The sequence below is a fragment of the Gopherus flavomarginatus genome, chromosome 4, assembly GCF_025201925.1.
Source record: "Gopherus flavomarginatus isolate rGopFla2 chromosome 4, rGopFla2.mat.asm, whole genome shotgun sequence".
In the NCBI taxonomy this organism is placed as follows: Eukaryota; Metazoa; Chordata; order Testudines; family Testudinidae; genus Gopherus; species Gopherus flavomarginatus.
This window is the reverse complement of record NC_066620.1, coordinates 19,394,197-19,421,019: the sequence shown is the minus strand read 5'-3', so window position 1 is coordinate 19,421,019 and position 26,823 is coordinate 19,394,197. Positions and strand designations below refer to the sequence as shown.

At 44.1% G+C, this 26,823-nt stretch overlaps 1 protein-coding gene across 1 annotated transcript; it reads left to right on the top strand.

Annotated features, from left to right (window-relative positions):
- The first annotated feature begins 19,319 nt into the window (after positions 1–19,319).
- PROKR1 (prokineticin receptor 1) lies at positions 19,320–26,607 on the top strand. Its single transcript, XM_050952201.1, has 2 exons — positions 19,320–19,993; positions 24,471–26,607. Exons 1-2 carry the CDS (start codon positions 19,506–19,508, stop codon positions 25,165–25,167), a joined length of 1,185 nt encoding a protein of 394 aa, XP_050808158.1. The 5' UTR covers positions 19,320–19,505; the 3' UTR covers positions 25,168–26,607.
- Positions 26,608–26,823: the final 216 nt, after the last annotated feature.

Sequence of the window (26,823 nt, the reverse complement as noted above, 5' to 3'; positions counted from 1 at the left end):
GGTTCCTGATTACTCTAGTGCAGCCCCTACTCTGGTCACTCAGGGAACAGAAAACTACTCATCCAGTGACCAGTATATTTGCTCTCTACCAGACTCCTGTGCCCTACTGGTCTGGGTCTGTCACACCATAGAGATTCTATAGAACATGTGGATACATTTTCTTTCACATACAGTGCCACTCCCCCATCCCTCACATGACTTGTTCTGTCCTTCCAATATATTTTGTACCCTGGAATGATTGTGTCCCATTGATTGTCCTCACTCCACTAGGATAGAGGAGGCTATTGATATCCTCCTTTATCACAAGGCACTCTATTTCACCCATCTTGTTATTTAGACTTTTAGCATTTGTGTACAAGCACTTTAAAAACTTGTCACTGTTTATTTGTCTGCCCTTTTCTGATGTGTCAGATACTTTTTTTATGTGAATTTTTCTCATCTAATCTGGCCCACATTTTATCCTCTTCCATCCTCTCCTCCTGACTAAAACCTAGAGAATCTCTATCAATAGACTCTCCCCTAAGAGAAGTCTCTGTCCAATCCACGTGCTTCTCTGCAGCAGTCGGCTTTCCCCCCATGTCTTAGTTTAAAAACTGCTCTACAACCTTTTTAATGTTTAGTGCCAGCAGTCTGGTTCCACTTCGGTTTAGGTGGTGCCCATCCTTCCTATATAGGCTCCCCCTATCCCAAAAGTTTCCCCAGTTCCTAATAAATCTAAACCCCTCCTCCCTACACCATCGTCTCATCCATGCATTGAGACTCTGAAGCTCTGCCTGCCTACCTGACCCTGCCCGTTGAACTGGAAGCATTTCTGAGAATGCCACCATAGAGATCCTGGATTTCAGTCTCTTTCATAGCAGCCTAAATTTGGCCTCCAGGACGTCTCTCCTACCCTTCCCTATGTCATTGGTACCTACATGTACCACAACCACCAGCTCCTCCCCAGCACTGCACATAAGTCTATCTAGGTGCCTCGAGAGATCCGCTACCTTTGCACCAGGCAAGCAAGTCACCATAAGGTTCTCCTGGTTACCACAAACTCAGCTATCTATGTCTCTAATGATTGAATCTCCCATTACTAACACCTGCCTTTTCCTAGAGACTGGAGGTCCCTCTCCCGGAGAGGTAACCTCAGTGCAAGAGGCAACCCCAACACCATCTGGAAGGAGGGTCCCAACTATCAGAAGGTTTCCCTCTGCTCCTGTTGACTGTTCTCCTTCCCTGAGCCTTTCATCCTCCTTAACAGTGCAGGGGCTGTCTGACTGGAGGTGGGACAAATCTACAGTGTCCTGGAAAGCTTCATCAACATACTTCTCTGCCTCCTTTAGCTCCTCCAGTTCCGCCACCCTGGTGTCCAAAGCTCCTACTAGGTCTCTGAGGGCCAGGAGCTCCTTGCACCGAATGCACACATGCGCCACCCACCCACAAGGCAGGTAATCATACACGCTGCACTGAGCACAATGAACAGGATAGCCCCCACTCTGCTGCTGGGCTTCTGCCTGCATTCTTTCCTACAATGACCTAGGTTAATGGTAGGGTTTTTGTTTAAATCAAGAAGTTTTGATTATAATTTAGTTTAAAGGTGTTAAAGAATAGCAAGTGATCCTCGCCCCCTTCTCACTCCCCTTCCAAAATCCCTCTTGAAACTCCCTGTTAGCGTAGCTCTGTAGAGTCAAATTCTACTCTCATTTACACTGCTAGAAATCCAGAGTAATTAAGTTAAAGTCAATGGTGTTACCCTGCCCATGATCAGGAAGTGAGTACTGGGCTCCCAAAGTGTGAACAGAGGCTTCCTTATAAGGGGCCTTTGTATTGCCAAGACTCTGCTTGATCTGTGATTTGGGGGAAGAGTCAACATGGAGGGCAAGATTCTCAAGCCATGAGGGGAGAGAAAGTTAATTATCCAGAAAGAAGGATGTACAAAATTGTGGTACCAGTTGCACACAAAAGCTGCCTTCCCATTTATCACTTCATCAACAGATTTAATACCATAGAACAAGAAGACATGATTAAGAGTCCTCATACCCATTTCCAGTCCTAGGGTCAAGTACTGCACTCCACACTGAAGTCAAAAGTCCTACTGAAGGTAATAAGGCCAAGATTTTCAAAAGGGACTCGTAATTTTGGGTGTCTCAGTTAAAAGCACCTGACCTTTCAGAAAGTGCAGAACTACCTTCTGTACATTAGGACCCTTTGAGGTATCTCACACTGAACATCTAAAAATGGAGGCTCTCAAAATCACTAGTTGTTTTTCAAAATCTCAGCCTGGAATCTTAACGTGAATAAAGGACTGCAGGATTTTTCCCAGCGTCTGTTATTTTGCACTGGTCTCAAGGAGGAAAAAAGAAAAAGAGAAAGAAGAGCATTATTCCTCAGAAAAATTGAATATTGAAATCAATGTTCTGAGAATTTCATTAGAATCCTGGGGCAATTACATTTCTAAACAGTTCATATTGGAACCTGATGGGCTCTCAATCCCAATTCCATCAGCTCTTTTTTGTTCACTAAATGAGCTGTCAGGAGCTGATAAGTATCATTGTTCTAAAAAATACAGTTTGCTCATTAGAGCTGATATGCAGAAATAGTCCAATATTGCAAAATTCTGATTTTAAAGAGGTCAAGTGTTGTCTTCATGCTTGAGTAGATCGGGCAATATCAAGGAAAGCATGCTGGCATCATCCTTGAAATACAATGTGCCATTTTTGCTGATTAAAGGATAAAACTCCCTTTGAATTTAAAAGTCACAATCATTTTCTAAAAGTGCAGGGATTTGATCACTTGCTTTGGCAGAATTTGACAGAGCTTATAGACAAAAGAAGGCTCAGATTTGGTTTCAAATATAATATTAAATACCATGGGTGAATTCCTTAGTGGATTATCTCCTTTGATCAAACCCAGGTGCTTCTTTGAGGTCGATATTACATTGCTTACTAATCTTTTCCAGTATCTCAACTTTATGGTCAAGTGAAGTGTTGGTTTCACCAGAGACAGCCAGCAACCTGCATATGTTTTAGATTCTTGTTTTGAAGCTGTAGGGCCAGAGTCTAGGCTCATGTTCAGAAGTGCAAAGTAGCTGTAAAGCTACCCTAAAGGGGCAGCTGAGTATTTCCCTACATCAGAGAATCCTTGAATGGCATAAAGCTGCTGTAACCAACTGCTCCCCTCCCACACAGGGGGCATAAAGAGATAAGGAGGGAATGTTGCATGGGCACGAGGCGGGAGGGCTATAGTGCACAGTATTCTGTTGAGCTTCAGCTGGAGGAGGGGTCTCTATGCGATTGCTCCAATTGGTACAACTTAGAATAGCCCACAGAGTGCTCCAAGTTATGCCAGAAGCTGTTTTAGCCCTAGGATTGGGGGAGCGGAAAAGTAGCTTAGAGCATGACTGTGGAACAACTGAAGATTCACCCTTCAATCTTCTCTTCGGTGTTAATTGCACTAAAATGGAGGCAGAAATGTCAGACATAGCCACAAATTCTTGTATAGCTGGTAGAACTGCATCCAAAGAGGAGCCACCAATCAGAGCAGGTCATACAGTTAAATCTCTATCTAGGTTATGTGGAGTGCTTCACTTCATGACGATCTCTTCAGGAAGATCCGGGGGAGAAGGGGATGGGCAGAAAGGAAAGACGCCAAGACCCACTGTTACAAGTCCATGTGTTACAGACAACAGTCCATTCCTATATTCTGGGGAACCCTGGTCGTACAGTTCCAGAAACACAATTTGAGGTAAAGAAAAATCTTCCTTAACTGGCAGCACTAGTAAGGCCTTTATTCCATCTGAGAGTCACCTACTAGAGAGAGTGACATCATCAGACGCACACACGCACACATGCAGACATACAGCCAGGGAATTAGCCCACTTGTGTGTCCTCTCCCTGATCCATCTCAGGTGGTTTGAAGGTCAAGAGTAAATTCTCTGGTGGGCCAGTCTGCATCTGAAAACTAAAAAGGAAAATCAAACCAGTGATAAAAAAACATCCATCTAGATAGGAAACCAGTGTGTGATGCCCAGGTAATCCATACATCTTTGCAGAGGGGTGCTACTCACTGGCAACTCTGGGCCCAACCCTGCAGTCCTTTTCAACCCAATAATCCCCATGATTCTTAAATGAGGGCTTTGTCTGAGTAGGACTGCATGATTGGGCCCCACAGTTGCTGAAGCCACATATCTTGGTAACAGCACTTTCTGCTGCACCTGTTTGGATGATGCTCCTAAACCTCTAGGGACAGATTCCAGGTGCTACACTCAGATCACCTGAGGATTGTGGTAGGGAGGGGCACAGGTGGCTTTCCACCACCTTTCTACAACCAAGTCCACCAATCCTGGGGTTGGACAGGGATTGAACCATCTCCTAGTGCAAGTTAGAGCAGCCTAAGCCAAAAGTATGGTGTATTCAGTCTATGAAGATGCATCATTATCAGTTTAAAGTTACACCATGTGTTCCAGATGCTAACTGGAAGAGACTCTGTCATAATGTGCCCAAATGGAAGAAGGTTAGAAGGTTTAAAAAAGGAGGGGAGGAGATGAAGAAACCCACTCTCTGATGTTCAGGCATTTGGTTGATCTCTGAATGTCACCTTCCTCACTTAAGAAAAATGAATTTCCTGCAGCAAAAACAAATAACTAACAGGGCTGAAAGAAAGACACTATTCTACAGGTTCAGAGAGATCTGAACAATTGATACTCTTGATATTTAATGGCAAAAAAATAGTTAATAAATAATTTCATCAAAGGTCATCTTGGTTTAAATGAAGTATTGCTGCTTGGAGTGCTTTGGATTTACACTTTCAGACTCATTTAAATCCAAATTTCCTCCAAAGAACATTTCTGAAAGGATTGCATTGCCCTGCCTCCCATTACCCCCCGTCCTTTAAGCGGAAGAATTACTTGGTTCATCCACACAATTAATTCACAAAACTGAATCCGTCCATTTGCTCAGACTTCTTCAGGGGCACGTTTTTCACGGTGACTCCAACTGTTCCAGCTTCATGCCTCAAAAACTACAGTGAAGAAAGGGTTGACTTGGCTGTACATTTTGGATCTTCTCGTCTTGGAAAAGAGAGAAAATTTTGTTAGCATGAGTCAAGAAAAGCTGTTACCACGATGGAGGTTCCATGCTTTGATGACTTTCAAATGGGATTGTTATAAGATAGCGTTCTGTTGGATCTGTTTCAAGCACATACAGAAATATTGGCTTGAACCTTTACTTGCAATAGGACTTTCACCGTAAATTAATCCCTTTCTTACATTGTTACTGCACAGAGGCTGCTACTTACATTCCATAGAAGACTGGACTGTTAAATTTCAAAGAAATGCAGCAGGTTGGTTCTGGTTATTGAACAGTCCTATTTTCTTGACTACTGTCTGTTCTTTGCATTGTGAAAGGTACTTTGTAAAAAATAGATTTAAATAATGTAACATGTTATGAATGGGTGAGAAAAGATTCAAATAGGAAAAGGCAGCTGTGCCATTTATGTATGAACATTGTTCTGGAAGTTGCAGAGAAGGGAGTTGTTGGAAGAATTATGGCTGAGATAAAAATATAGGGTAAAATCCTGGCCCCATTAAAGTCAATGGCAAAACTCCCACTGACTTCAGTGGGGCCAGTACTTCACTCCAAATAATGTGCAAGCAAAGTCAGGATGAGCTCTACCCTGACATCTGGTGGTGAATTATGGGAAGTGTGGAAAGAATTTCAGGAAGATGAAATCTCAGATATTTGCATGGGCACACCCAGCAAGGCAGCCTGGGATGGTTATTTTGACAGCTCTGGGATCCCCAATTTCTTTGTTATTGGGGCAGGATAAATAAAGTGTTGCCACCTGATTATGTGAATGAGGAACTACGAGACTGCTTTATGACAGAGATGTCTCAATATAAATTAAGTGACACTTGCTAGACAAAGGACATGGGTTCCAAAACCCAGTGAATTGAGAGAGGTTGGGGACTGGTGTCTGTACCTGATGGCATGGGCCCCTTTTAAGGGCCTGGAACACCAATTGCACATCCTCCTCTTTCCACTGTTAAAGAGTAGAGCTAATTTTGATTTCATTAGGAGTCCATGTAGAGACTGCTGAGCTGAATTCATGTTGGGCCAATGATGGACCAGCACCAGGGCTCCCCTACTAAGAGCTGAAATCACTGAAAGAGCTGAGCTGAGATCACTGAGTGCTGTGTTAACTAGTGTGGGAGCCTGAAGACCTATCGTTAAGCTGCTGGCAGAGTGGAGCAGTTTGCAGCGTGTTGGAGCAGCCCACAGAACAGTGAGCGGAGTGAAGCGGTTTGCAGGGACAGCTGGTGTAGTGGAGCTGGTCATGGTGAAGGCTGTAGCAGAATTCCATGGAGAGGCAGAGCAGTTGGCCCTGGCCCACGTAAGGTGCCCCTTAACACCCTGTGTGGACTCCCCCCGCAATTTCCACCCGGGCTGGGGGGGGGTAAAACTCTGCAGATAAACTTTTGAATTCTGGGGTGGCACTGACCAGAGACTTCTGGGTTGTTGGACTTTGGGGTGATTGGACTTAAGACCCTAAGGGGGAAAGGACATTGCCAAACCTACTTGGAGGTGGTTTTTGTTTATGGTTTGTGTTATAATCCTGTTTGTGGTGCTTCTCCAATGGGATGCATCTGAAGAAGTGAGGTTTTTTACCCACGAAAGCTTATGCCCACAGCTACCCCTACACCTCCCATTAAGAGAATGGAGTGGGAACTTTCTGCTGCAGTCCAGTTCTGCTAGGAGGTGTATAACAAGTGAAGCCAGGTGCCTGGTAATGTCAAAATCAGTTCTGAGGCCAGTGCAGGACACTGTGATGTGATAATCACTTCCTTCATCCCCCACGGGGAAAGCCTCTATAAGACCTCGGCACCACTTAAATCCCACAGAACAGGGCTCATGCCTTGTGATGATTTGCTCCTTAGGGGTGAATTTCAACCCAGGAGAACAAATTGTGAAAGATGACATTGCTCTGTGGGATCCCTCGGTAACAAAATATAAACCAGTTCCTAATCCAGTCAGAAGAAAACCTTGAATCTTTCATTCTAAACAATGAACATTTTGTTTAAAAAAACCAAACAGACTGTTATGGTTGCTTATGCAGTATTAAAGCAGGGGTCAAAACTGGTCGATAGTCCCTTAGAAGAGTCGTCTCCCAGCAGTGCCACGCATGGTGATTTTAGCAAGATGGGCAGCTCTGCAAGGTCAGTGTCAGTTGCAGTCACGAACTTTGTCAACTTGATTTTGTAGTCCATTGTTTGTGAGAAGTGCTTTTCATTCACAACTGCTTGGTTGAGCAAAGTAAGGACCATTTTCTTGTGTGACCCGAAATGATGACTGGGAAGGAAGAAAATAGGGAACAGAATAAAAGAATTTGGAAGAAAATGTTCTGTGGCAGGCTATTAAATTCTTTTCGGTCACCTTGGCCTTCTCATCTTCATACAGCGCAGCTCAGTTCAACTCCTTTTCATTTTCCTGCATAATCTCCCCATGCTTCATTATCCAGTTATACTTATTGCCATTTTGCTCTAACCAGTGATGTCAGCAACCCTCACTGTGTGTCACTCTGCTGTTACTGACCTACCTTGCTCTTAGATGCTCCGTTCAGACGCCGTCAAACAGTGGTGTGTCTGACTCATCGGTAAGTGGATGTGATGTAAATGCCTCACAGGCCAGTGGTACCACAGTATGAAAGGGCAGACACCTAGCAATGTGTCTACACTCAGAGTTCAGGAGTCCCGGGTGAATCTTGGGTGCTCCTGGTCGTCTTCAGGGCCAGTAAACTTTTCCCCAGAGACGCCTCCAGTTTCCTCTTCTGCCTCTTGCCGCAAAGCCACACAGAGCGACAACTCCCCACTTAGCTAGTTACAGCCTCCCTCCTTATTCTCAATGCAAAGTCACGAGCCCCAGTACTAACAGCCCCATACAGCTCTGGGCAGCAGGGTTACTAGGTCCAGCTCCAGTTTATCCTTCTCAGGTGATCCCTCCCTGGCACAGTGCTCCTCCTGGCTTCTGTCCTGGGATATTCCCCGTCAGCTACTCTATCCTTCCAGGGCTTAGGGCAAGTTTTTGGATCCTTCACTGTGTGAAGCCCTCCTGTCTGGAGCTCCAGAGACACAGGTCCTGTCGCTCTCCCTCTCTCCTTGCCCCTGGAACAATCAGCACTTCCTCTGCCTCAGGACAAGGTTTTAAAGGGGCCATGCTCTCTTAACCCCAGAGAGGTTAAAAAAAAAGTAAGGGCCTGCTCCTGGAAACTGTCTGCATGTTAGTAAGTCTCACTGAATTCAATGGGACTATTCCTGTGTGAAGTGTCTACAGAACTGTGTCATAAGTGATCTATAAAAGCAGCAAAGAGTTTTATGTCACCTTATAGACTAACAGATGTTTTGGAGCACGAGCTTTCATGGGTGAATACCCACTTTGTCGGATGCATGCATCCGACGAAGTGGGTATTCACCCACGAAAGCTCATGCTCCAAAACATCTGTTAGTCTATAAGGTGCCACAAGACTCTTTGCTGCTTTTACAGATCCAGACTAACATGACTACCCCTCTGATACTTGATATAAGTGATCTATGTAGGACACGGTTCTGCAGACTTGCACACAGGAGCAGTATGATGAATCGTCACCTATTATACAACAGTAGCCGTGTTTTAATAAACAGTATGTAAGCCATGTGTTCTTTTGTATATTGCTAATAGTAACAATGGCCCAGATTCAGAAAACCACATAGCAAAGTTCAAGAGACTGGGTGAAATCCAGACTCCGGTTGGGAGTTAGTTTTGCCATTGTCTTCACTGGGATCAAGATTTCACACTTAACTTTAAGCGGAAGCTATTGCATCTCAGTGAAGTCAATGAGTACTTCGCTGAATCGGGGTCTTAGGGTATGTCTATACTGCAGTTAAACACCCATGGCTGGCCCCGGCTCAGGCTAAGGGGCTGTTTAATTGTGGTGTAGATGTTATGGCTTGGGCTGGAACTCAAGTCTAGAACTCTCCCTGTGTGGGGTCCCAGAGCCCAGGCTCCAGCCTGACCCCAAATGTCTATACATTTATGTAAATTAAATGACCCCTTAGACCGAGTCAGCTGACACAGGGCAGCCATAGGTATTTAATTGTAGTGTAGACATACCAGTAGAGTGTAAGCTCTTTGGAGCTAGTCAATCTTCTATGAGCGTGTACAGCACACGGGTACCATGATCTTGATTGGGACTTCAGGGCACTACTTGCAGCCCCATTGCTTCCTCTAGAAATGTCAGCAATATATTTATACCTGTTCTACTCACTGCTTTGTATTAGTTTTCTATAAAACTTCTAGGATGAAATGTAAAATGCAGCTGGATTTTACTGAGAACTTACTGTAAGTTCAGCAAAGAATCCTGTGGCACCTTATAGACTAACAGAGGTGTTGGAGCATGAGCTTTCGTAGGTGAACACCTACTTTGTCACATGCATCTGACAAAGTAGGTATTCGCCTACGAAAGCTCATGCTCCAAAACCTCTGTTAGTCTATAAGGTGCCACAGGATTCTTTGCTGCTTTTAGACATCCAGACTAATGCGGCTACCCCTCTGATACTTTACTGTAAGTTCTTTATGGTTAAATATGTAGCCCAAAGCTTAATACAACACAACAAAAACTAGATAAAATCTGATTGAATTTACAGCTTTAAAACAAAAAGGGAAGATCCCACACCATTTCCCAGGTAAATATTAGTGGCAGCATATCATTATTTTAAAGCAATGAAGTACCACTTCCTACTTTACAGCAGCCACCTTCACATGCATTTCCACAGATCCTTATTTAGCTTTACTAGAAAGTTTAAAAATAAACTTCTTTTGGAGGGGGAGGTGGTGAAAGGTTCAAATCTGTAACCTAGAGCTCAGGAAATGCCAGTTCAAAATATCATAACAATGAAAGGAAAGCCACAGTAACACAATCAAAGCTCTGGGTGTGAAACCCAGACCTTTGCACAGAGCCAGCACTCTAAGCCACACTTTGGCCCTGCAAATACAGCATAAGTGGGATTTCAGAGGTGCGATGGCCTTTTGTGCCCTATGCCCTCACAGCCCAGGAAGAGGACAGGCTAAGTGCCTTTAAGCCACCATTGTACCCCCCAGATCCTGGGCTGCGCCACGCCCGCTAGCATAACATACAGCTCTCGAGCATGTCTAAGTTACCGTAGCCTCCCCAGGCTGACCTAAGTGCCTCAGTGCCATTCAGAGGAGGTCTTCAGGAGGCAGCCTGATTGATATATTCCACAGTGCCTGCAGAAGATGCTTCCTCTGACTAGTCTGAGTCTTTTAGAGTTCCTTTCCCTCATTCCAGCCCCTTTAAAGAGACTAGTGCAGTATGTGACAGGGAGGATCTCACCTCCTCGATAACTATTAACACTCAGGCACTTAGGGTATGTGTACACTACAAAATTATGTCCACCTAAGTTACGTCAACATACAGCCACCACAGTAATTAAATTGATTTTGCACGTCCACACTAAATGTCTTTTGTCAGCGTGTACATCCTCACTACCAGCACTTGCATTGATGCAGAGAGCAGTGCACCATGAGTAGCTATCCCACTGTGCAACTTACCACCTTCTAGGATGTTTTGAGAAGCGTTTGCAATGCCTCATGGGAGGGCAAACAAGTCATTCAGAGGTGACAGGGAACATGATTTCAACATCCCATAATGCAGTTTTCTCCATCCCATAATGTTTCATGCCACTTTTCAAAAGCTCTGCAAACCCGTATGTCCACTATCTCTGTGAGAGGCATCAATCCGGCACAGCCCTGCACTATTGTGATGAATGTTGTGAGCATGGTTGCGTGTGATCCCGCAGTATTTGCCGTTTACCATTGGGGATGTTCAAATGCCAATAGTGATAGTGAGAGACCCAGCCTACCCCTTACTCATGAAGTTGTGCACTGGCCACCTCAACAGCAGCAAGGAGCGTTTCAACTGCAGGCTCAGCTGGTGCAGAATGACAGTTGAATGTGCCTTTGGCCATTTGAAAGGTCGCTGTTGCTGTCTACTCATGAGATTTGACCTCATTGAAAAGAAAATCCCAATGGTTATAGTTGCCTGCTGTGTGCTTCATAATATCTGTGAAGCAAAGGGGGGAAAGTTTCCACCTTGGTGGAGGTGGAGTGGCTGTCTGCTGATTTTGAGCAGCCAGATACCAGGGCTATAAGAAGAGCTCAGCGCGGAGATATTCAGCTCAGAGAGGCTTTGGAAGACAATTCTAATAGCAAGCCACAGTAATATATATTGCTTTAATGTGCTCTGCCTTGCATTGCTTTTTTGCATCCCGCTCTGAACCTTTTAAGGAGTGCTGTGTGTGTATTAATATAACATTGTAACTGCACCTATTGCTGTTCTCTGTGAATGATGTCAGCCCCAGCCAGCATAAGTTGTAAACTAATAAAGATGAATTAAGTTTCCATAAATGGACTTTTAGTCCAAACCCAGGCAAACAGACACATTAATAACTGAATTAAACTTTATAAATACAGGGGAAAGAACCTTTGAAGGGGAAATAATAGTCATTTCCATTTCACGAACACCTACACCAACCATGTCTCTCACAGGTCAGGGTATATGCAGCTGTGAACTGCATGAACATCCGTACCGTCCCCCCCAGGGTGGAGTAGTGGGGTAGTGCAGCGGCCCTGGACCCCCCACATGGAATGTGAAGGGGTGAGAGTGTAGAAAGGTCCTGGAATGCAGTTCTCTATGGGCTGCAAAGTGATGTGAACTGAAAGATCAACAATTGTCTCCAACATTCCTGTTGGAAGTTTGAGAAGCACTCGCATCTCCTGCTGCATGTCTCTCTCCTTTACCTGCACTTTTCTCTTCTCCCCTCTATTGCTGGCCATGCTGTCCAGCAGGGTGATCCTCCAAGCCCTGTCCTCGGTATCCAAAGGAACAGAGGCTTGCAGGATCCCCTGTAACATGTCATCCCATGTCCTCTTCCTTCTCCTTCTTATCTGGCTGAGCAACTCTGCTGGTGTGGATGGAGAGACCCTCAAGGCCACATTTCCAGCTGCAAAAGATACAGTAGTACTTCTGTGCATTGAGGGTGTATTCACAAGATAAATGGAAAGTAGGTATGCATAACTCATTCCCCTTGATCTACAGAATTTACAAGTAGTTCGTTCTCACTTCTTCTTGGGATTCAGAGAGCATGGCGGCAGTCCCAGCGATGGTCTGGGGGCAAGCTGGGAAACAATAAGAAGGGGGAGATCGCTCATAGCCATGAGTATATGAGTGTAGGGCAATTGAACTGAATATTGGCACTGTTTTCCAGTCAGTGGTGATTTTAGCTGTCATGTCACTCCTGAGGGTAACAGAGGCTGAAAGGGAACAGCTCCTGCAGACGTAGAGATGCAGACTGAGGCTGTATACTGTTCGCCTGTGATCTGCAATGATGCCTGCTGAACTAATTCCTGAGTGACAAGGGAAAAAATCCTACTGAAGTGGAAAAAATAATGCAGCCTTCCCTAGAAATCTTCAGCACAGGATTGCAGACTACATTCAGGAAAATTTCCTTGAGATCTCCACAGAGGATTCACAGGAGATCCTAGTGCATATAAACAAACTGCTCTGTGGGACCCCCTTTTCCTAACTGTACAGGTGAATGAGAAGCAGATAACTCTACCTCTCTTTGTTGTTTCGATACCTCTTCTAGCATAAATAAAAAAGAGTAAATCAACAGATGTGTTCCTGCAATTTCCAAGCAAACTACATATTTACCAGAGGTTCCTTCCCTTAGTAAGTTGGACTTTAGGGACTGGCATGACTGTCCAGGAGTCAAAATCAGATCCTGGCTTGCCATGCCACTGGATCCCCTGGTTGCTTGCCTCCTCATCATTGTTCACGGTGGAGCCCTGTAACTTCTGCTTCCCCAAAGTATCCACAGGCTCTTCGGGAGTGGGGGGGTTGGGTCTCTGCCAAGGATGGCATGCAGCTCTTTGTAAAAGCAGCATGTCTGTGGCTCCACACCAGAGTGACTGTTAGCCCCCCCTTGCCTTCTGGTATGCTTGCCTCAGCTCCTTGGCTTTCACGCGGCACGGCTGTGTGTTCCTCTTATAGCCCTTCTCCTCCAAGCCCCGAGTGATCTACTCATAAATATTGACATTTCTACAGATGGATCAGAGCTGTACCTGCTCATCCTCTTCTCCCAACAGACCCAGGAGATCCAATACCTCCTATGTACTCCAGGCAAGAGTGTGTCTGCGGCTTGTAGTCGGCTTGGTCACCTGGGCAGTTGCTAGGCATGTTCGTGAGTTGCTAGGTGAGCTCTCCACACCAGGCAAACAGGAAATAGAATTTCAAAAATTTGCATGGTTTTAATGGGGAAAACCTGGCCACTGGGCAGCAGAGTTCAAAATAGTGACCAGAGTGGTCAAGGTGGGGCATTGTGGGACATTTCCTGGAGACCACTAAAGTTGACATAACAGTGTCTGCACTGACACTGCATCCACCTAAGCCCTACACCTCTCACAGAGGTGGCATTAAGTCCGCGTAGCCGACAAGTTATGTCGGAGGAAGTGAAATTTTAGTGTAGAAGCTTACACAGTTATGTCAATGTAAGCTGCCTTATGTTGCCCTAACTCTGTAGTGTAGACCAAGAATGAGACCCAGCACTTGATTTTCACTTTCTGCTTAATTTTTAAATCTGTAATTCAGCATCAATAATGTTGCTATCTAATGAGCAACAAAATATTGCTTAATATTGGCAATGCTCCACTCCTCTTCTGCATTCTAAATAAGGTAATATTGCACTACTGCTGGCAGTTTCAAAGGATTCAGCTTTCACACACACACACACACACACCCACCCCCCTTAGGCTGGCAATGTTAATCTGTATACAGCAGATGATCAGTGTAAGCTCAAGACAGAAAAGGGCCAGATCCTAAGCTCATAAAAGATGGCATAGCTCCATTGGTATAATGTTTTTAGTCACTGGGGATAAACAGATTTACACCAACTGAGGATCTGGACCAAAGGAAAATAAATATTTGGATCCAGCCTTGATCTGAGATCGTATACAATTTTATTTAAGAGATTAAAGCAAAATATTTATCCGAAGAATTACCTTTCTAATGTAAAGCTCCAAACAGTTCATTATGCAGTAATAATCTTTATTTGAGCTCATCAAGGATCATGTATACTATTTTATGTAAGGATGTTTGATCTCTTATTTCATTGTACACTATAACTTTCCTTTATTTCTCCCTATATTTGTTCATACACATTGCACTGACATTTTACAACAGAAAGTTGTAATGCTTTGTGGCAAAATACGGTGTATCTAATTTCATTGTGCCTTATTTGGTTGCATGCTTTCAGGACAGTAATAACAGCAAACCGTCTTATGCCTTTTGGCTTATTACTCTGAGTATTATAATTAAGGCCCTGTGAAATATTTTACTTGCAATAATAAATGTGTGTGTGTGAGAGAGAGAGAGAGCAAGCAATTTCCTGCAATACTTTTGGGAGATCTTATTGTATTATATTTATATATCATTGAGGACCAGGGATCATCAGTGACACTGGAACGCTTTTTATAGTGGGGGTGCTGAAAGCCAGCAAAACTATCCCCAAACTTTTTACCTTGTCCTCCTGTCAAGATTCCTTCTCCACTCTGAACTTTAGGGTACAGATGGGGGGACCTGCATGGACACTTCTAAGCTTAATTACCAGCTTAGATCTGATATCGCTGCCACCACCCCCAAGCACTACTTTTCTTCCCTGGGTAGCCTTGAGAGACTTCACCAATTTCCTGGTGAACACAGATCCAAACCCCTTGGATCTTAAAACAAGGAGAAATTAAACCATCCCCCCTCTTTTCTCCCACCAACTCCTGGTGAATCCAGATCCAACCCCCTTGGATCTAAAAACAAGGAAAAAATCAATCAGGTGTTAAGAAAAAGGCTTTTAATTAAAGAAAAGAAAGGTAAAAGAAAAGAAAACCCTCAGGGAGAGATTAGCATACCAGCTACTCTCACAGACAGCAGATTCCAAACACAGAGGAAGTTCCCCTGGGCAAAAACTTAGTTACCCAAATACCCAAATTTGATAATTCCCTAAATGGTACCAAGACAAGTTACAAAGGAAATAAACATAAACCTATTTATCCCTCTCTAAAACTCACTACTCTGATAAGAGGCTGGTTCCTTGATCTTTTTCACTCCGGCTGAAACTGAAACTCTAAACAAAGGAAAACTTCCCTCCTTCCTTTTGAAACATCTTGTTCCCCCATTGGTTCCTCTGGTCAGGTGTCAGCTAGGCTAGGTGAACTTCTTAACCCTTTACAGGTAAAAGAGGCAGTAATCCTTAACTATCTGTTTATGACACCTCCCTGTTCCCCTCAGAGCTGAGGCCAGGAGCAAGGCTGTGTCTCCAGGAGTTGGGAAAAAGGAGAGAGGTAAGGGGGCCAAGGCTGGAAGCAGGCATGGAGCCAGTAATGGAGCCCCACATGCAGGGCCAGCAGCTGGAACCCTGTGTGTGGGGCCGGGCGCAGGGCCAGCAGCCATGATGTGGGACCCTGCATGCATGGCCAGGAGCGGGGCTGGCAGCTGTAACCCCGCCCGCAGCCCAGAGCAGGGCTGGCATCCAGCATAAAATCTGTGACTATGGAGATTGTATGTAATTCCTTGGGGGTGGAGGGACCACAGCCCTTCAGGAACAGGTGCAGGAGGGGTGATTAGGCAAATTCACTCAAGCTGTAACAACGCTCAAGAAGTAGCACCACAAAATGATGTGCATCTACTTGTTTAAACTGGAATCTCCAGGACCACAGACAAAGAAAGGACTTTTGGATAACTATCCTCAGTTAAACTAATTCAGGGTCTTCTTTCAGAGCCAGCAAACAGACAGGACATTCTGTTGAATGGGGGACCCCAGTCCTTAGGGAAATGTTGGAAGGACCGACACCTGCCAGAGCCTGATGTTGGCATTGGGGTGACCTCTGGTAAGCTTTCAGTCGGCATGTAGGTTCTTTTATTGTTTTTAATATGTTTTCTCTGTAATGCTTTCCCCTTAAGAATAAATGTGCTTGCTTATAAAGGGCTATGTGGTAACTTAGAGCAGCTGTCCAGAGTGCTGTTGATAGCCTCTGGAGAGAGAGCAAAGTACAGGTGCTAGCCTGTTCAGACAGTTTGGCTTTCTGGAAACAACACAGTTTAGGCAAGGAACTGCACAGCCTGGAAAAATCCCAGTTAGGAGGGGAAGTGATGCAGGTCTCTGCCCAAGAGAGGTGATGGCTGAGGTGGTGGGAGCCTAGAGTAGGTGCCCTTTCTGAACCATAGAGGGGAAATACAGGTGCAGTTCCCTTGAACTGCAACTTCTTGTAAGAGATTGGTATCTGTCTTATAGCGCCCTCTTCTGGCTGGAACCCAACTTGTTCTTACTGAGCCAGTGCCCTCCACGGGAGAATTCTGGAACCTTCTCACTGAGTCCAGGGAAGGCAATTTCCAGCAGGACAAGTTGTAGTGGTTTCTTTTTCTTTTATTTCAAGTCTCTTCAACAAGCAGGATCAAAACTTCCCCAAGTCTCGCCATCACTCCCCCATAAGTTCCTCAGCCCAAAGTTCCTGGTTCTTACCTCAGAGCCTTTTGATAATAGAACTTCCCCATAGTCTCCTTTCTGTCCATTTTGTTTGTGGAAGCAGTTCCTCCAGCCTCTGGCAGGTACTACAGCTACTCCTCTTCATTTCCTGCTCTTCCTTTTATGAGTCAGCCGGTTAAGCTGCAGGTCTTCTCCCAGGTGCAGCAGGTGGGGCTAATCAGCTAGCTGCTGGCCTCTGACCTCAGTCGAATGGTGTCTCTTATACCTTCGCACATGTGTATTTGCTAACTTCCCACAAAAATGCAAAACTTATCACATTAATGAACACCTTGTCATGGCCACATTTTCAAACCCAAGGAGTGGAGTTTCTTTTTCAATTTATTTCCCTCCCCCAGTGTGATTTCCGTGGACAGTAGCTCAAGTTCTCTTCCTGTCCCATGTCTTGGCAATGGAAGGCTCAGCAGAATCACAAGAGAATCAAGGCTGCCACCAGTTGCATGAAGGCTGCCTCTTATTTTTCAGCTATTGAACAGCTTCCACTCCTGCTGCAGGGCTACTTGACTGCAAGGAGGGGGGACAGCTGCCGAAGGAGATATTCTGCTATTGCTGTGTCCCAGCAGTGCTTAGCACTCTTCTCAATACCATGTCTCATGTCTAGGAAATTGGCTAGGAAGGTCTTAGTTTAGATAGGTCTTTTGAGGGTCCCCTCCCAACATGGGGGCTTGGATCCAGCCCTTCATTCACTCCTGGGGTAAGTAACCACTGACCAATACAAACAAACATCAAACAGCATGCAGCAACCAGAGCAGCAGCTACATTCCTAAGACAAGCTTGGTGACAAGGACACTGAGTGCTTTCAGTTCAGTTGGGGAGCCTTAAAGTACCATAGGGGCCGTCATGTAGTATTGTGTACTGCCTCTTTAAAATTACATATGCACGGCCAGCATCAAGGTGCCTCCCACTAAGAAAAGGCTTTAGATGCAGGCACGCAGACAAAGGAGTCCTGCTCCTTGTTGAGCTCCGGGGCTGACACACTGTTCCAGCTCTGGCAATCAAGTGTCATTTATTTAACTCTCTCAGCTGCGTTCCTAGTGATTCTGCCTGAGTTCCAGTGACTGCAAGAGGGACTGACCCTGGAGGCGACCCCCAGAGCATCAGAGACCATGATGAAGATGAGCCCCGTCACAGGTAGTCAGTTGTTGCTGGGTTGTCTTGTTTTAGGAGTTCCTCTGCTATTCGCAGGAAAACTGTTTGAAATATGTATCATCACTTTTGCTGTAAAGCATGTTGTTCAGGTGCTCCTGGATTGTTTCTCTTTCTTTATTGGGACTGAATTTGCACAGTTACCAGGTGGCTGGGTGCAGCATTGTATGATGCGGATGGCTGTTTGAAATGATAATCTAGTTTCTTTGCTATTCTAGATGGCATGTGTCATTTTGCAACTCTTTTAGTCCAAGTGCAATTGGAAATGAAAGTTTTGCATGAGAGTTCCTCTCACAACCCATCAGAATCAGTGCCCTGCAGCCTGTGGCCGGTTTTGTGGAAAATGCAGCTCAGAAGGACAGCTCCGCTCTGCAGATTGTCCTCTGCAGTCAAAGTAGGGCCTGCTTGATGACATTTGACATTGTGGGGACTTGCTGCTTTAATGCAATGAAGCAGCAGCTCCTTCCAATTTCATCCCAGTGCTATGTGCCGCTTTGAGCCTCCAACTATAAGTAACTGAAGGGCTGGATCACTTCCAGCAGTGAGTTGAGAGGATTCTAGGAGACATCTCTGTTAGCATTCTGGTGCATAAAGCACACATGGGCATGGGAGCTGAGGGGGTTGTTTGTATGTGGTGCACTTCAAAATGTACAGAATTATTGGAAGTTCCTTCGATATCGTTTGTAGAAATGACAAGAAAAGAGATAAACGGGGTTTCCTTTCCTTTCAACAGTTTTGAACATTTGTTCTCCAAGTCAGAAGGATGTTCCTTTTCATGTAAATAAAGTCCCTCTTTGTTAAAGGGGGTCCTCACTCCTAGAGATACATTTGTCCATGTATTAGACCTTTCTGATCAGCTCAACCGAGCAATATCGTCAGCTGGTGTAAATTGGTGAGGTGCTCATGACTTCAGCAGAGCTGCACCAATTTATAGTAGCTGAGAATTTGGCACTCTGTACTCAATTAAATGTTGCCCAAAAGAAATGTCCTAGCTGCTCCACCCCTCATGTGTCCTGGAGGCTCTTATTTAATTAGCTAATGTATTTAGAAGCTAGTGAGGCAGTTCCCTCTCTTTTCTATCCTGTAATGCTGCTCTTCAGAGACCCCTAGGCAGAGTACAAAGCCTCTGTATCCAAAGGTACATTGGGTGTTTGCAGCAAATGAAGGTGCCGTGTCCTAAGTTCTCATATTCACTCAGCTATATGACAGCCTGTGGGCAGAGAGGCTAGCAGAGGTTTAACATGAATTTCACAGTCCTGCCACATGCCATTTCAGTCTGTGCAAATGCAACTGCCTACTAAATAAAATGCTGCTGCTGAATTAAGATCAAAATCCAACATGTGGTCAGACTTCACCAGATTTGACAATAATCACAAAGAAATCTTTCCATACCATGGCACTTTTTCTCCAGGCAGATCTATACATGCAGCTGCAGATCACCAGAGGGAAGGGGAGCAGTGCTAATGAAGAGAAGACGCTCTCCTTGCAGCTCAGCAATTTTGTCACCTTTTGTTCTCTCTCTCTGTTTCCTTCTTTTTTGTTTCTATAAAAAGGTGACAAATGTTGCTGTTGCTCTTCAGCCTCACAGCGATGACGAGGAGGAGAAGGTGACTTGCTCCTTGGGGAAAGCATCAGGCAAGCTCTCCTGCCACTTCCTCTCCCACTCTCCAGGTGATATTAACAAGATCCTGGAGCCCAGCACAGTTGCCTGCGTGGAAAGAGCAGAGACACCACTATGGGGCAGGAAGAGCATAACTCCACCACCATCGACATCAACTTCGCTGCCATCTACAACCTCCACAGTGGGGACTTCACCTCCTTCCGAAATTTCTCCTTCCCATTCAATTTCAGCTACAGCGATTATGACTTACCTCTGGACAGTCAGGATGATGTGACCAAAACCCGCACCTTCTTCGCAGCCAAGATTGTGATTGGAGTGGCGCTCATCGGCATCATGCTGGTCTGTGGAATCGGCAACTTTATCTTCATCACTGCCCTGGCCCGCTACAAGAAGCTGCGCAACCTCACCAACCTACTGATTGCTAACCTGGCCATCTCAGACTTCATCGTGGCTATCGTCTGCTGTCCCTTTGAGATGGACTACTATGTGGTGCGGCAGCTGTCCTGGGAACACGGCCATGTGCTCTGTGCCTCTGTCAATTACTTACGCACCGTCTCCCTTTACGTCTCTACCAATGCTCTCCTGGCTATAGCCGTAGACAGGTAAGCAGGGGAAATGGATGGTTTGATTTATATGGGGAGAGGAAACCAGGGATCCTTGTCCCTCTCAATGGCCAAGGTTTTCAAGTGTCGGTGCCATCTACATAAGTGGCTTAATGTTTAGAGGTGCTGAGCACCTATGGGCCCTATTGATATCCAGCAGATTTGTAGAAATCAGGCCACTTAAGAGCTTGGTCCTGGGAGGTGCTGAGCACAGATCAGGAATTATTTGATGAAATGTTGGGTTGTGGGATTTTTTTGTCAGTTTTGAGGAAAACTTCCCCGGGTCCAGGATGGAATTTTGGAGAAGAGAACCATCCCAGAATAGCCAAAAGTCTACTCGTTAGAGCACTCATGTGAGAGACCCAAGTTCAAGTCCCTGCTCTACCTGATTTAAAGCAGAGACTTAAACCTGGATCTTCCATATCCAAGGGGAGAGCCGTAGCCACTGGACTATACAGTCACTTTCTCTCAGTCTCCTCTGTGGAAGCTATTCCACTTTTCATATATAATTACATATTCATTGGGCCAGAGAGAGTCTTACTCTGTAGTCCACTGGTTAGGGTACTCCCGTGGTGATCACTGGGCAATTGGCTATTTTGGGGTCTTGGTCTCTTGTAATATATTTCAAAACATCTGGTTTTCATTCTGATGTGGAAAGAAAATGAATGGCAGCACTTCAAAAAATGTTATGAACCAGAATTCTTGTTTTCCAGCCGGCCCTATTGAGATCCCACTTCTGCCACTCAATCAAGCACTTGGCAGCACTAAGCTGGATATTTAAATATAGAATTGGTTGCTAAGCTTTAGGCATCCAAAAATCTTCTCTCTGGGTCTAAATCATCAATAACTCACTATCCTCTCCTATTTATTGGCACTGTCACATACCAAATATTTTCCCAGGCAAAGGACTATATCAAGGTCCTATAGGAACCCATGTGGACGTCAAACCAGAGACTTTTGCATTTTTCATGCCGTTATGAAAATGACACCTAGTTTAAGCCCCAGTTCCATTAAAGGAGCCTCTGCAAACTGGATTCTGAGACCATGGGTGCCTCACAATGCCCAGATCCCACACAATTTGCTTCACTTTGCATCCCTGAGACCTTTGTATGGAGTTTCTCTCCCTGTAGGAATTTTTAAAATATAATCACTGACCTCACATCCAGGAGCGCCGCCAGCTTTTTTGGCACCCTAGGTGGCGAGAGGTCCCGCTCTTGAAATGGCGCCCCCGACAGAGGTGGCAGATGGTCCCGCCACCAAAATACTGTGGACAACTGGGGCGGCCGCCGCCCCCAAATGTTAGCACCCGGTCACCTAATGGGTTGCACTGGCCCTGCTCACATCAGGTGGTTACTGCTCTTTCCTCTCACTTTTTGTTTTATTGGCCGTGTGCTCCACTGACTCAGATACCTGGATCCACCTTGACACCAAAGTTAGGTCTGTTACAATTGACCCATGGAAGGCAAATCACAAAAGACTGTTTCCAGGCAGAAAGATCACACAACACAAGTCATTTCCTATACCACAGTGCCACATGACTACCTCTGAAGACTTAGGACAGCTCAGTGTATTAGTATTATTGTTCTTTTCCCTTAATATTTGCAATTTATCCTATTTCCTTTCTATGCCATTTTAAGTTATAATCTCACTTTGCAGTTTGGGGGACCTGATTCTCCTCTCATGCCAATTTAACACTGATTTAACTCCACTAACTGTAGTATAGTTACTATTGATCCAGCCTCCACTGAAATCAATGAGAGTCTTTCCACTAGCTCCAGTGGGAACTGGGTCAAGCCTTTTCACTGGCTTAAGTAGGAGATGAACCGGCCCCTATGAGCCAGTTCTTCAGCTGGTGTAAATCAGCATAGCTCCAGTGTAGTCTGTGTGCACCAGTTCGGGAGCTGGCTTTATGTCTTTGTTTTGAGCATATTACTCTTTTCTATTTGATTTAATTGTTAGATCATAACGAATGGTTTGTACAGACCTATTCAGTCACCTCCTCTGTCCCATCACCTCACGCAAAGTTGTTCTCAAACAGACAATAGGAGCTACTTGTCATCAAGTTCTCGTGCCTGCCAAAAGCCTGGAGAAGATTTTCCAGCATCTCTCCCAGTCCATCTACTAAAATGATCCTGGAAAAGAATTTTTAAAAAGTTATTGCAAAACCAAGCCAGAATGTTTATATAAATCCGTATTCAATTTTAAAGCCTAAATGTTCTCTATTTTTGTAAGAGGGTTACTTTTTTAAAAAAAATTGCTAAAAACTCCTTTTGCCCAATAGCAATCAATTAAACCCCCTGTGGTTATTTCTGTGAGTGGGCAGATGTCGATCTATAATTTGTTCATATCTCTTTTGCTCAAAATGGTTAACTGAAGAAGAAGAAGAAGAAATTGCTAATATTCAGATACAGAATGAGCACATTCTGTTTATCTGAGAGCTTGGATAATCTTGTGATAAGCAAGCTTAAGATGCACTATTTAAAAAGATATTTCGGGAAAACATTTTTTCAGTAAGATACTCTAAAGTACAAACATTCATATACTTAGTATTCGTTATTTTTGGAACAAAGTTCTGGAGATTTGGCAATGCAGTATGTTGACCTCTTCATTTTTTTCTGGCCAACATATTGAGCCCATCCTGCATCCCTGGGATACCCTAGATGGGAATAATAATGCTAGAAACATAATAATGCACATACATTCTTGTAACCACACAATCTCCAGCTTCCATAATGGCAGCCATGATCACTTAGTGCAATTTGGAGCAGCCTGAAGAGTGCTCTACCATGTACAAGGAGATGGTATTAGGGCAGAGAAGCCCCAGGATCAAGGGGACAGGAAGGTGGCTTACGTCACCTTTGTACCTAGCCTCCTTAGTTCTGCCAAGCACTTCTCAGCCAGCACTGAGAAGCTGGGCTGGTGTATTCTTCTGTTTTACTGGCATTTATTGATAATGGGGAACTTTTTACTTGGTGGAAAGAGAAGCAGCACTCAGTTAATAATAAAAATATACAGTTGTCCATTCCATTGCACTCCTATAGGGGTGAGCACTTTTGCCATTCCATGGGACCTTGTCTGTGCCAAGACGACTTTGAGGTATGCATTTGAACCCTGATGGGGCACCCAAGTAACTTGACTGACACTTCATTTATTTATGAATGAGTGATCCAATGATATATATTATACAGGCATAAAATCCTTCTAATGAATGATAAATTGCACTATTTTAAACAGTCGTTACACCTTGATGTGAAATAGAAAACTACAGATAGCTTGGGAGGGGAGACACATTTTGAAAGTACATTTGATCAAAATATTCCTTATGTGGAAAAGAAGGTTCAAATCTTCTTGTGCCAAATTGTGTCCTCCATTAAGCAGAACTCCCCATCAAGATCTGAGTGAAAACAGATGGTATAATATGGCCCCTTGTGCCTTTTTAACTTAATTGAGTCAATAACAATTGATTCATCTTGCATATAAAATACTAAGATTTCTCCTTACCTTTTGTTAACTTCTGCATGGTAAATGTCAGCAGCAAATTGATTGCAGTCTTGTAATAATGAGTACAAGCAGCTGCCATCATGCTAAGTAATAGGGCAGCTAAATGGGCATAGAAAATTTAAGCTCCTATTACCAATAGCCTCTTGCTACACACTAAACAAAAATTCACATTAGAGTAAACTGCCAGGCTTTATATATAAAGCCCTTTATCAATTACATGAAAACATCCTGAGATGTAAATATTTAAAAGCATCAGTAGGTCTGATTTCAATTCAAACCTTTATTACCCTATAAAATATTTTAAATGTCTTTACACAGAGATTCAATGGTAGTAACTGAACCTTCCCTAATCCTGCACAGCCAAGTACTTCTCAGCCAAGGATTGTATTTTCCTCCTTTGTCCTCTAAAGATGTATTACTGTGTGCTTTCAATTCTCACACAGATGCATGTGCAGCTAGTCCATCTAAGAACTACACAAATCAATCACCGTGTACTGTATCTGTGTTACCTAATAACCCTTGGAAAATGTGTACAGTTTCTTTTCATCCTCTCTCTCATAACTTGGGATCAAGGTTAAACAAAGAATGTTTCCATATTGATAGGAAATTAAGCCATGATTTTTAAAAAACAGGAGCCTAAAACTTTGGCTCCTAAATCCATACTTAGGCACCTAAATAGACAGCCAGATCTTCAAAGTGCTGAGCAATAACAAGAGGGCCAGTACTTCTGGAAGTCCAGCCACTCAGTCACATGCTTATTTATGGATTTAGGAGCCTAATTTTAGGCTGCTTCGTTTTTGACTTATCTTCACCTCTTGCTCCCTCAAGAAAGCAAATGTCTGTCAAGTTCTCCCTTTTTAAAACAATGACAATTTCTGTCCCTGCCTCAGTAAATCACCCTGCTTGGATTCAGAAATGTGCTTTAGTTAATAAGCTTTCCTGACTTTGTTCTGAGTGTGTTATTTATCTTTTGTAGGTATCTGGCCATTGTCCACCCACTCAAACCACGTATGAATTATCAAACAGCTACTTTCCTAATTGCTTTGGTCTGGATAGTCTCCATACTCATTGCGATACCATCTGCATATTACACTACTGAAACTGTAATATTCATAGTAAAAAATCAGGAGAAAATTTTTTGTGGCCAGATTTGGCCAGTTGACCAGCAAATGTATTATAAATCCTACTTCCTCTTCATCTTTGGCATTGAATTTGTTGGACCCGTAATCACAATGACCCTGTGTTATGCCAGGATCTCCAGAGAGCTTTGGTTTAAAACTGTCCCAGGGTTCCAGACAGAGCAGATCAGAAAGAGGCTCCGGTGCAGAAGAAAAACGGTCATGGTACTTATGTGTATCCTAACTGCCTATGTCCTCTGCTGGGCCCCATTCTATGGATTCACTATTGTCCGTGACTTTTTCCCTACAGTCTTTGTGAAAGAGAAACATTACCTTACAGCATTTTACATAGTCGAGTGCATTGCCATGAGCAACAGCATGATCAACACCATGTGCTTTGTAACTGTAAAGAATAATACTATGAAGTATTTGAAGAAGATCATGTTGCTTAGGTGGAGATCTACATATAATAGCAGCAAATCTAGTGTAGATTTAGACATTAAAACTAGTGCAATGCCTGTCACAGAAGAGGTAGACTGCATAAAATTAAAGTAATCTCTTGTGGTTCTATTGTCATGGCATGTATATTCCATGGGGTGGGGGGCGTTGCCTCAGAAAATTCTCTTTTTCTGTGATGATATGTACTAATGGAGAGAACACTGGACTACGAGTCAGTAGACCGTGACTCTGTTCCTAACTATACCAGTGACCTGCTGTCCCAGCGCTCTTTGCCTCAATTTCCCCATCTGTAAAACTGGAACACTGATACTTCTCTTTTGTAAATGCCTTTGAAATTTAGGAATGGCAAGTTCTATATAAGAGCAAGGTTGTAGTGTCTGGGTCTGAAATTCCCCCATCTCTCCTAGCAATGATGCTGAGAATTCCCGCCATTTCCCTTTAAGTCTGGGTGTGACCTTTGCCCTCTTCCAGCCCATGACCCTTGCCTTTAAGGCACGCATCCTTCCCCCCTGCCCACCTCCTCTCCACCTCACTAAGGTGAGAAGCAAGACTTTGCTGCTTTATGGTACTCCTTACCCTCTCAAAATGTCCAGACTCCTTCAAGTGCCCAAGCGTCTAGCGACCTACTGACATTTCAACCCCACACAGCCTTCTGATCCACAGCATAGCCCCTTGCCACCGGGCCCATTTTCTACCATTTCCTGCTCTAGCAAAGACCTTTACTACTACGTCCTTTACTGTGGCGTCCTGTATAGAACACTTTGATCTCATCCCCCTTTGTACATTTACGCAGAATGTTACTTTGCTCTTGGGTACTTGAAAATGGAATGGCTCCATCTTTCCGCCGGCACAGAGGAGTTCCTCCTTGCCTGCTTAGGGCCAGATTCTGTCACCCTCACTGATGCTATGACCATCATACTCCAAGAGCGGGCCCATTCATTTCAATGGGACTACTTTCTGAATAAGGAGCTATTTAGTGGTTAAAATTCACCCTTGTGCACATTGCTTAAGTTCCACATACGCCCTTAAAATAGGGTTCAAGTGGGACATATATAGTGTATAGGGCTTGTGCTGGCGCCCTGCAAAAAGGTGAAGTTCACCCACTGTGAGTAAGAGAGAGAGAGAATCTGGCCCTCAATGAACGTGTCACTGATTTGCTGTTTGACTGTCACTTGATGTCCGCGTAAATGTAGCAAAATCGTGCACCATGCAACACGTCCAGATGAATTCTGTGTAATCGCCTTTAATTCCATCTTTATCATTCCGTTTTTGTATAGCACAAGGATCAGTGTTTCTTTTAATTAGTAACTGTGATTATACAGATACTGTCAGTGAAGTACATTCATTTAAGCCGCAGTCATTATACTTCATGAATTTTCATGCATTGAAATCAAGGCTTTTCTACTGAGCTGCAGAACGCTTGTCATTTTTGTGTATGTGATACTGCCTCCCTTTGAAGTAAACCGCGTTTGTAAATAATTTGTCTATTTGTGAATTTAAAGTGAGCACAAATGTCTGTTACTTAATAAAACAATAAATGTGGGAATCTGAGCAGCATTCAAGATTATTTTTAAGAAAACTGCTTTTCACACTCAAATTTTTTTACATCAAAGAATGGACTAAAATGTCAATAATACCATTTTGGTAGCAAAGTTCAGTGGTGATGTGATGGGGTGGAGAAGGCCCAGAGGCCCCTGCTGGAGGTCTCAGGGTTCTGCCACAACGAACCCAGGAAAGGAGCAGTGGAGCTAA

Coding starts and splice junctions, on each gene's coding strand:
- PROKR1 (XM_050952201.1), top strand. CDS start 19,506: ATGGGGCAGGAAGAGCATAACTCCACCACCATCGACATCAACTTCGCT. Junction 19,994..24,470: donor CTGGCTATAGCCGTAGACAG/GTAAGCAGGGGA, acceptor TATCTTTTGTAG/GTATCTGGCCATTGTCCACC.